Source organism: Asparagus officinalis, chromosome 7, assembly GCF_001876935.1.
Source record: "Asparagus officinalis chromosome 7, Aspof.V1, whole genome shotgun sequence".
NCBI lineage: Eukaryota > Viridiplantae > Streptophyta > Magnoliopsida > Asparagales > Asparagaceae > Asparagus > Asparagus officinalis.
In genome coordinates, this window is record NC_033800.1 from 12295031 (window position 1) to 12305518 (window position 10488).

The 10488-nt window shown below is 34.7% G+C and overlaps 1 protein-coding gene across 1 annotated transcript in view; it reads right to left on the reverse strand.

The window, feature by feature from the left end:
* The window catches only part of LOC109846693 (probable 2-oxoglutarate-dependent dioxygenase At3g111800), a 7476-nt gene continuing 958 nt past the window's right edge, over window positions 3971-10488 (reverse strand). Inside the window, exons 3-6 of the mRNA XM_020415938.1 lie at window positions 10321-10352; window positions 9191-9270; window positions 6891-6969; window positions 3971-4053 (exon numbers count right to left, since the gene is read on the reverse strand). Coding sequence (XP_020271527.1) covers window positions 3971-4053; window positions 6891-6969; window positions 9191-9270; window positions 10321-10352 — 274 coding nt within the window. The remainder of the gene's footprint in view (window positions 4054-6890; window positions 6970-9190; window positions 9271-10320; window positions 10353-10488) is intronic.

A 10488-nucleotide genomic window follows, 5' to 3' on the forward strand; every position in this document is an offset into this window, starting at 1 on the left:
TTAAAAACATTGTACCGGGTTCCGGGCCCGGTCGGTGCCCGGCCCGAGCGAGAAAATCGTCCGGGCAAAAATAACCGGGCTTGGCGGCCTGGTCCGATGCTCGGCCCGGGCGCAACGGTCACCTAAGAGGTGACCGTTGCGGGCAAAAGTCAGGCCGGGCCAGCATAAACGGTCCGCCCCGGCCATAACGGTCAAATTGGCTCTTTTGATCGTTTTGCCCCTAAAAACGGTAATATGGTGAGGGTATTTTAGTCATTTGCCTAGGGGGCTGCCTCTATAAATAGAGGAGGTTTTCATTTATTTTCCTCACACCAAAGCTCACCCACTTCTCTCTTATATTCTCTTATACACTCTTATACTCTCTAATAATCTCTTATACTCTCTAATTCTTTAATCAAATGGCTACCGAATATGATTATGAAGGGCAAAACCTATCTCCCGATTTTGAAATGAGTCCTCCTACCGGATCTACTCCTACCGATCCTACTGATGTTAATCCCGGATCCGGTGGCGACGATTCTACACCAAGAGCTTCTAAAAGGCTGAGATCCGATGTGTGCAATTTTTACGAGAAGATAGACACCAAGGATGAACACGGTAGGATCCTCACCCATAAGGCTAAATATGCGTTGTGCGGTAAGATTTTCCAAGCTCATCATAAGAGTGGCACCAACCATCTCAAACGCCATTTAGATAAACACAACAGTCAGACGCCTCAAGGTGATATCCGACAATCTATGATCTCGCAATCCTCAACTTCTAGTAGTCTCGGAAGTTGGAGTTATGACGCAGCCCGTGCCAAGAAATACATCACCAGGTTTATCATTTTTAAGAATATTCCTTTTAGATTAGTAGAAGATGATGAATTTGAAGATTTATATACAGATGGTTTTTACCCCGCATTTAAAAAATTTTCTTGTCATATTTGTTAACGTGATATTTTAAAACATTATCAAGAGGAACAAGTAAAAATAATTTCTTATTTTCAAAGTTTAAACTATAAATTTTCTTTAACTTCTGATATTTGGACATCTAAAGCACAAACTGGTTATATATGCATCACAACACACTGAATTGATGAAAATTGACAAATATTTAAAAGTGTTATTTTCTTTATTGCAATTGAAGAGTCACATACTGGTATTAATGCTGTAAATTTAATAATTAAAAAACTTATGAAACTAGAAATTTTAGAAAGAATATTTTCTCTTTCACGATAATGCAAGTAATAACAATGTAGCTGTTGATTTTATCAAAACAACTTTATCATTGCCATGTCATGGTGATATTTTTCATATTAGATGCATCTGTCATATTTTAAATTTAATTGTTCAAAGTACATTTACTGAAATTAAGTTCATGATAGAAAATGTTAAGTCAGTAACTTATATGCATAATGCTTCTGAACAAAGAATTAGAAGGTGAAAACAATTCTGTAAAAGAAAAAATGTAAAGCCGAGGCTAATTTCTAAAGATGTTGACCATAGGTAGAATTCCACCTATGCAATGTTAAGTGTAGCAATAGAATATAAAAAAATTATAAATAATTTTATTGCTTATTATTCTTCTAGTTCTAGCTCTGGTAGCACCTATGGAATAACTGAAGAGAAATGGACAATTATAAGTGATTTAAAAGAAATGTTATAAATTTTTTATGATGCTACAATGTTATTATCAGACTGTTATTATTCAACCATTACTTTAGTTGCTTTACAAATTTTAAATATTCAATTTTTTTGGTAAATATCATATGGATGATACTTTTTGAGCTATAATTTTTTAAATGGAGAGCAAATTTAATAAGTATTTTAGGCATATTCCTCATATTTTTGGTTTGGGGGTTCTTATTGATCCGCAATTGAAGGATATTGGCTTCGAAGTTTGTTACAATCCTTGTATGGTAATCAGATTATAGACTTAGATGATGGATCAACCATTACTGCTACTTCTCATCATAATACTATTAGAAATTATTTTCAAACCTTATATGATGAGTATGTAGCTAAACATAGTGTAGCTGCACAACAGTCTACAACTTTGGCTTTTTCAAGCTCAAGTCGAGGTAAAAATATAAGTTTTGATAGATATGCAATGGTAGCTGAACTAACTGGTGGATTTGGACTTCGATCATCATTGGAGGTTTCTGAAATAGATGGATATTTATCTGCTTTTTTAGTTAAATGTAAAAATAATAATTTAGATATTTTGTAATGGTGGAGAATATATGGACCGGTTTCATATCCTATACTTTCCACCATGGTTCATGATTTACTAACAGTGCAGGTTTTGACGATAGCTTCGGAATCCGCCTTCAACATAGTAGGACGTTTGATCGATGACCACAGGACATCGTTAGATTCGTATACTATACAAGCGGTGATGTGCTTATAAGATTGGTAAAGGTACGAGAAGAGAACGTAAGACACCAATCGGTTCGCTGGAATTGAAGATAAATTTGAAGAATTAGGACTAGCAGATAGATATAAAGATTAAATAATATTCATCAAATTTTAATTTTTATTTCTTAGTTAAATTTTGTAATAAATTATTTTGGAAACAGTTGTAAATGATAATGATATAGGTAAGTAGGTGCCAACCTAGTTGGGATGTACCCATCTATTGTGATGTGACGAATTCCGAAATAAATTTATATTTGTAAAGAATTTGCTGATTATTAATAAAAAAGTTATTTTTATCATTTATTTTTTTATATTTTTTGTATTTGTAATTTAGGTAATTCTAAGTGATTAATAATATTATTGTTTTTTATAAAAATTTTGTGTAATTTTTTATGTAAAATTAGAGTTTTAAAGAGATTAAAAAATAATAAAAATAAAAAAATTGGGCCGGCCCGAGGCAATCGGGTCCGGGTGCGGGCTCCGATTTTGCCCGGCTCGGACCCGGTTTTTCAGGCCGGGCCGGGCTTGGTCGGATGGACACCCCTAGATGCAAGTATGCAAAAGGCCCATTGTTGATAAAAAAAACTAATTAAAAAATCACGACACATATATTATATGCATTAAAAAACTAATTAAAAAAGCATTATATGCAATGAGTTAGCTAAACAGGGCCTACAGTTTGGTGACTCATACGCGGTATTCTCAGATGACACAAATAAATCACGACACAGATTTAAGACAGATATATATCCGAGTTATAAAACACGGCACGGCTCAAATCATCTTTAATTTGTCCATTTATTCGAACCAAGAGTTTGGCATAATGTTGATAGCAAACCATCAGAACGATGATTTTCAATGTATTAAATAATTTAAAAAAAATACTCATATTCTAATCATTATACACTCATATCCCTATTTCTCACTCCGCTTAATTGGTGGTTTTTCTCTTAAAAACACATTGTAGTTATTTCTCAGGTTCATTGGAATTAAAAACCGGAAATGTTAGGAGTTACGAGACTCCCCGAGTTCAAGGGAGTTTTATGAGTAAAAAAAAAAAGGTTTTGGTGGTGCGAAACGCCTCAAAATACATGGGGCTTTATGAAATTTATCCAATATAACTGATGATGTAGCTTCTAAATCATCCCAATTATCCAAATGTAGTTCTGATAATGACTAATGAGATCGGTGTCATGAATATTATTTTCCTAGTCAAAAGGCACATGGTTATATGGCGTCTCTATTCGCTAACAACCAGGCTAATTTTAAATGACTTGGGCGCTCTACAACTATACAAAATAATTTTGTCATCTTATTCTAGCCATCATGAATATTATTACTAACTGTTGCTATATGGGTAGCCCTGAGCCACCTTAACATTTCTGTCACTGGGGTTATCCGTGTATTCTCAATCAGGAATCTCAGTGTTATCCGTATAGATACGCATATTTCATAATCATCTGTATAATTACATCGTAACCTGAGACTACCCGGCATGTATAGAATCCTTTTTATCTGCCTGGTAGAGTCATATGAGTTAGACTAATTTAGTACAAACTAGATTAATCTGATCATACTAATGTGACTCGAAAAAGAAAACGACATCTCAATCTAAAATAAGAACAGATTAAGATGGATACAATCACCCAGAGATCACCAGGATATGTGACTATTCTCTACCATTAAGCTTCTTAATTCTCACCTATGATTAAGGGAGATTTCAGTAAGTTAATTTGTGTTATTTTTTTTTATGTTTTTTATTATCCTAAGATTTGGCTCTTGGATACGTTTGATTTGGAAGAGTGTATGTGCTACACATTTCAAAAAGAGTGGTGTTAGGGGCACACCCCCAACCACATCCTCCACCACACATTCTCTCCCTCTATAGTGCATTGGACCACACATCAAATTTTAAAAAAAAATTTGATGTGGGGCCCAATGCACTATAGAGGGAGAGGAGGTGTGGTTGAGATTGTGGTTGGGGGTGTGCCCCTAACATTTCTATTTCAAAAACATAGCGGAGAAGTCAGATGACCCATTTCCAATGTGATGGATGATTTTGGTTCTTTTTTAAGGTAAAACAGAATAACAACAATAATAATAATACGCAAGAAATATAGTAATTAAATTAATAAATATCAGAAATCTCTCTGTCGGGTTTCAGGTGTTTATCACGAACCCCCCCCCCCCCCCCCCCCCAAAAAAAAAAACAAAAAAAAAAAAAAAAACAAAAACTAATCCAGCGTTAGTCGCAATTTTCACATGAATGGATAAAATTACGCAGGAGATATTTTTACCAATAAAAATTGAGGTTCACACTTTTAGGAAGGTTTATAAAAATCTTAAAAATTAAAGGAAGTTTTCTAATAAACCCTAAACTTATATCATTTTCTAATATTATGAAAGTTATGAGGGGTTATCTGATAGTTGTCCAAAGTTAAGGATTTTTCTTGATATTTAGGGGGTGTTTGGTTACATTTCTATAAATTATAGGAAATGTTTTCCATCCAAAATTTGATTTCCTTATATTCTTAAAAAAATTATAGGAAAAGTTTCGAGAAGTTAAAAAGTACAAATTTTCTTATTTTTTATATTGTGCTTGTTTGGTTCAAAACAAGAAAATGACTCATAACTTTTGGGAAAATAGCAACATTTCCTATAATTTATAGAAATGTAACCAAATATCACCAACTTTATAGAAAAGTGAGAACTTTATAGAAAAGTGTTAATGAGTTTTATTATTTAAATAATGAATGCGTCAGATTTCCAAGTGATTTCCGTCCATTTTAGAAGGAAATCAATTTCTATAAATTTTGGTACTTTTCTATACTTTACAGAAAACATTTCTGTAATCTTTTTTGAGCCAAACACAGTTTGTGGAAATCTATAGAAAGCTCTTAATTACAGAAATGCCATTGTTTGTACTTTTTGAGAAAACATTTCTCAAAAACAATGCAACCAAACACCCGCATAATTAAATCTATTCTATTATACAGAGTAGAAATGCGGATTATTTTACACGTCTATATGTATTATTTCTCAAATTTGTTTTGAAGCCCCTCCTGTACACCAGAACTTAGGTTTTCCATAGTTGTAGTGACAATTAACAACTTAACGATTATATTTTTATATTTTAACATGTCTTTGTCGGTACTTTTCATGGGTTGAAGAAGTGAATTTTCTCCGTAGAGGTATGCTTTTAAAATTGCTCTGATATGATTTTAACATGATATTTGATTTTAAAGTCCCCTCCATACTATAAGAACTCCATAATTATGGTAACGATAGAGAATTATATTTCTATATTGTAACAACTTTGATACTATTTTAATCTCTACCTCAAACTCTCTTTACTATATTATAACACTAAAATTGTGATTAGAATTGAAATGTAATCATTTGAACCACCTTACTTTACACAAAAGGGAATTTAGGGATCTTACCAGGCCCCTACCCTTTCTCTTTAAGTGTGTTTGGGAGAAGACTTAGGGCTTGTTTGGATTGAGGGGAATGAGGGTGAAGGGAAGTTAGGGGAACCATTCACCTCCATTCATCTTGTTTGGGAACACTTAGGAGGTGAAGTTAATTCACCTCCATTCACCTTAGTTCACCCCCTAATAGTATAAAAATTGTTACCCCCCAAATTGGGGTGTAACCAAGGGGAAGGGAATTCCCTTCCCTTCCCTTCATTTCCCTTCCCTTCCCTTCACTCAGTTTCCCTTAACTTCCCTTCACCCCCTACGAATCCAAACAGGCCCTTAAGGAAGGGAAGGAAGGGGAATGGAGGGGAAAAGTTCCCCTTCATTCTCTTCCCTTTCATTACACCCCAATTTGGGGTGTAACATTTTGGCTCAAATTTCCTCCCTATTTCCCTCTTCTACCCTCCTAAATAGAACTCCCAAACAAGATTAAAATTAGATTTCTTTTCCTCTCCCCCTCTTTACCCTCCATCCAAACAGGCCATTTGTTACTTACATACGTGTTAGTAGAACCAATCAAATGCCCCCTTCAAGGGGCACAAGGTCCCTATACCTACTTGCGATAATCACATGTGAATGAGGAAAAAAAAAGTAAATTTCACATAAACCCCCAAACTTTGGCGCATCTTGAAATCAACACCAGAAAGTAAAAAAATGTCCAAAACATCAAGGACATTTAGTCGGATAGCCCCTCAATTTGTTTGGTGTCATGCCTACAATTTTAAATATTTTTTTGGTGTTTATCCCGAAATGGGTCAAACTTTTGGGGGGTCATGTGAAATTTACCTAGAAAATAAATAAAAAGGAAAATTACAATGATGTACACGTAACAAATGAGAATTACATCATGATGCCCTGAGTGACTCCACCTGCGATTTCCCTTTGGGTCCCCGTTGCCGGATGAACATCCGGTACTGGTCGAAGGTCATCGGCGAGTAGAGTGCCGGGCAATCCGGCGTCACGAGATCCGGGATCGGGGCCATCGGCAAATCGCTCTTCGGATTGTAGAAGAAGGCGATGGATAGTCTCTCATCGTCTGCGTTTACTAGCACACGATGCTCTACGCTCTTGTATGCTGCATTACTTAACACCTGCGTTGCATACACGACATATTAGTCTAAGAATAATGTCATAATTATCTTTGAAAGGGTTTTAACGACAAAAGTCCTTTATTTTTAATATTTTAAATTTAGTCCCTCAAATACTTCAATTTGCTATTAACCCTCAAATCTTAGGGGTTGTTTCAAAGTAATTCCTTAGCTAGAATCTTCAGTCCAATTTGGTGATTCTAGCTGAGTTATTAGTGACTAAGCATGGATGATTACTTTCCATGTATTCTCACTAAAAGTGTGCCCGTTTGATTTGAGAGAGGAGAGGAAAGAGTTGATCTAATATTGCATTGCACGTGTTATGCTAGGGAATCTTTTGGCATGTTTGGCAACCACCAATAATGAGGCCAGGATTAAACCAGACCCCATTCTAGAAGGAGCTTTGATCGGTAGAAACTGGGTCAAAATGTATCTAATTGTTTTAGGTCAAAAAACCCTATTTAAACTAGTTCTTTTTCAATCCAGCTCTCACATGGATCAAAAAAGAACCATTGCATCTCAAAACTGGGTCAGGATCAGTCCATTGCCAAATTAAAGATTTAGGTTAAAAATGGTAAATTCCATAAAACCCCCTAAACTTTGGGGGGTATCCAATGAGCCCCCGTTGATTTTTTCCCCCACTGATCGAACTTCTCTAAACCTCTCTGAACCGTTAAATTTTTTCCAAGGGGCCTCATGCCAAGAAATGGAAAATAACTAAAATGTTCTTATGAAAGAGAAATGCCCAATTGTGGCAGTTGGGAGAAGGAGGGTTTGTTGCCTGTAAATAGAAAATGATTAAATTAGGGTTTTTTTGGAAAGCTATTTTTAGTTAATTGACATTTACATGTAAAGGAGTTTGGGTGAGACATTCAGTGGTTGTTTGGATGCAATGATTTTGGAGAGGAAAGGGTGAAACGTAATAAAATGCGTCAACTTTCACCCTTTACATTGTTTGGTTGGTATATTAACCCCATGATAAAATGCTAACGCCTCATCAAATTTTGATGATGTGTCATAGGTTTATAAATACCAGCTCGAAGGGTTGGAATTGGTCGGAAAACCGCCTTTTGGTAAAAATTAAAAAAGCTAACTACCTATTTACTTCTCTATCCATTGGCCTCGTTCTTGTCACCCTCCACATCTATTCTCTCTCTCACCACGAAATAGATGAAAAGAACACCAGCTAGAAAAAGGAAATAAAAAGAGGTAAAAGGATGATGTGGACGATTACTTTTCAAAGTGTGGCCATAAGTACTCTAAGGGGCTGTTTGGTGAGTGGTTTTATAGAAAATCTTGAAAATGGCTGATAGTGTCAGTTTTGTAAATAAAACTTTTCTGGAGATTTCTATAAACTGCGTTTGGTTCAAAAAATACAGAAAAGTTTTCTATAATGTACAGAAAAAGTACTATATTTTATAAAAATTAATTTTCGCTCAAAATGGGCAGAAATCACCTAGAAATCCGACGTATATATTAAAAAAATAATTAAGTACATCAGTTTCATTCCCATGTGATTTCCCATGGGTATTGTTAGTAAGCTATTTTCTATAAAGTGACATCCAACAAAACAAACGAAAAAGAAAACAACATATTTCCTATAAAGTTAGAAACATTTTCATACTTTGAACCAAACAAAGAAATAGCAAAAAAACAAGAAATATGATACTCTTTTGAGTTATACAAATTTTTCCTACAAATTTTATAGAAATACAAGGAAATCAAATTTTGAGTACTTTTCTTTTTTCCTCTTTTTTTTTATAGAAATTGAACCAAACAGCCCCTAAGCTTACATCAAACAGCCAAACATCCCCTAAAAGTGCAAGCGGAGTGGGTGGGTGAAATTTTCAGGGTTTCATGGGAAACCAGTCAAAGTTCAGGACATTTTCGCAGAAATTGCCCTTTTCTAATCTGGAGACTCCCCAGCATAGCACATGCAATACGATACTCATCAATATTAATACTAGTCATGACATACTCTAGAAAATGATACAGATATAACTTTATCATGTGTGAACATGTGTAAACGCTAGTTATTGGCGTTTAGTGCATCATCCCATCCTATGGGCTGCCCATATTTTAGTCCTCTTTTTCTATGGGGCCCACCACATCAACCCAAGAGCATACACCCAAGCTCTGTTCTGCGGATCAAAACCCATGATATTTCCTTCTCATCTTTTTCTTTCACGAGGAATAATATTTAGACTGTGTACCCTAAACTTACGTGCCAGTATAACAATGGACGGATCAAGTGTTTATGTGTCTTCACTTTGCTCTTCTGACGTGTGTAGATTGCAAACAGGCCTCATTAGATCTCGGGCCCACTGCAGCCCAGATGTCGGCAAACAATGAAGGAAGATCCAAATTGCCCGCGACACCAATCCTCGACGTAGCTCGTGCTAGTGGGATCTAATCAACCTCAAGTGGTGAGAGACAAATTGTCACGTGCTTGAATTGAGAACACGGACGAAGACAGCAAAAGATTTAACTAGTCGGAAAAAAAGGCTACTTCGCATACATTATCTATCTAATTTTTTAAATATTCAATTTTATTTTGGTTTCAGTCACTTGGATTTTACATGACATAAATAAAGGAGACATCTTTTGATTTTTTTTGTTTTGTTTTGTGGAATGAGAGTCTATTCTTTTGTAGATGTTAAACATCCACACTCTACAGTGAAAGGGGCAGTCCGGTGACTCCGGTTCACTTGTTTTATAGAAAAAGTTTAGGAAAATGTCTGATAATTATATTTTCGTAAATAATAGTTTTCTATAGGTTTCTTTGATTATATTCGGTTCTCTCAAATTTTATAGAAATATTTTATATAAAGTAATAAAAATGAGGGTATGTTATAGAAATCAATTTCCTCTTCATGTGAACAGAAATGGCCTAGAATTCTGAAGCGTTGAATTAAATAATATTTTTTATACAAAGCGTAATCATTTCCACTCCTCAACCCATTTTCTATAAAGTTGACTTAATTTCCTATTTTCATATTTTGAGCCAAACAAAAAAAAATAAAAAAAAAATAAGAAAACACTATTTTTTTTGAATTTTTATAGACTTTTTCTATAAATTTTTATAGAAATACATGGAAAATAAATTTTGAATATTTTTTTAATAAAGAAATCCAACCAAACAACCCCTAAATATAAAGATTTTGATCGTCCATACTATAAATAAAAAAAAGATCACTGTTTTTAATGCAAATGGTTGGGTTTTTTTTTTAATGGGCGATGATGGAGAGTTATGATCCATTTCAAACAACACCACTTATCATATCATCTCTATTTTAAAAATTTTAGGGTAAACATGGTTAATCTCTACGCTTGCGAGGGCATGTTTGTAATTACCCCTCCTAAGATAAGCCAGACGATTACCCCTCCTAAGATAAGCCAGACAAAAATAAGCACGTTGGTTTGATTATTATTTGGGATCCCATCCAAGTGATTAGTGTTTAACCAACAAGTGACAAGGTCGTCAGCCAAAAGACAAAATCCATGACAAAGACTCAATCCACA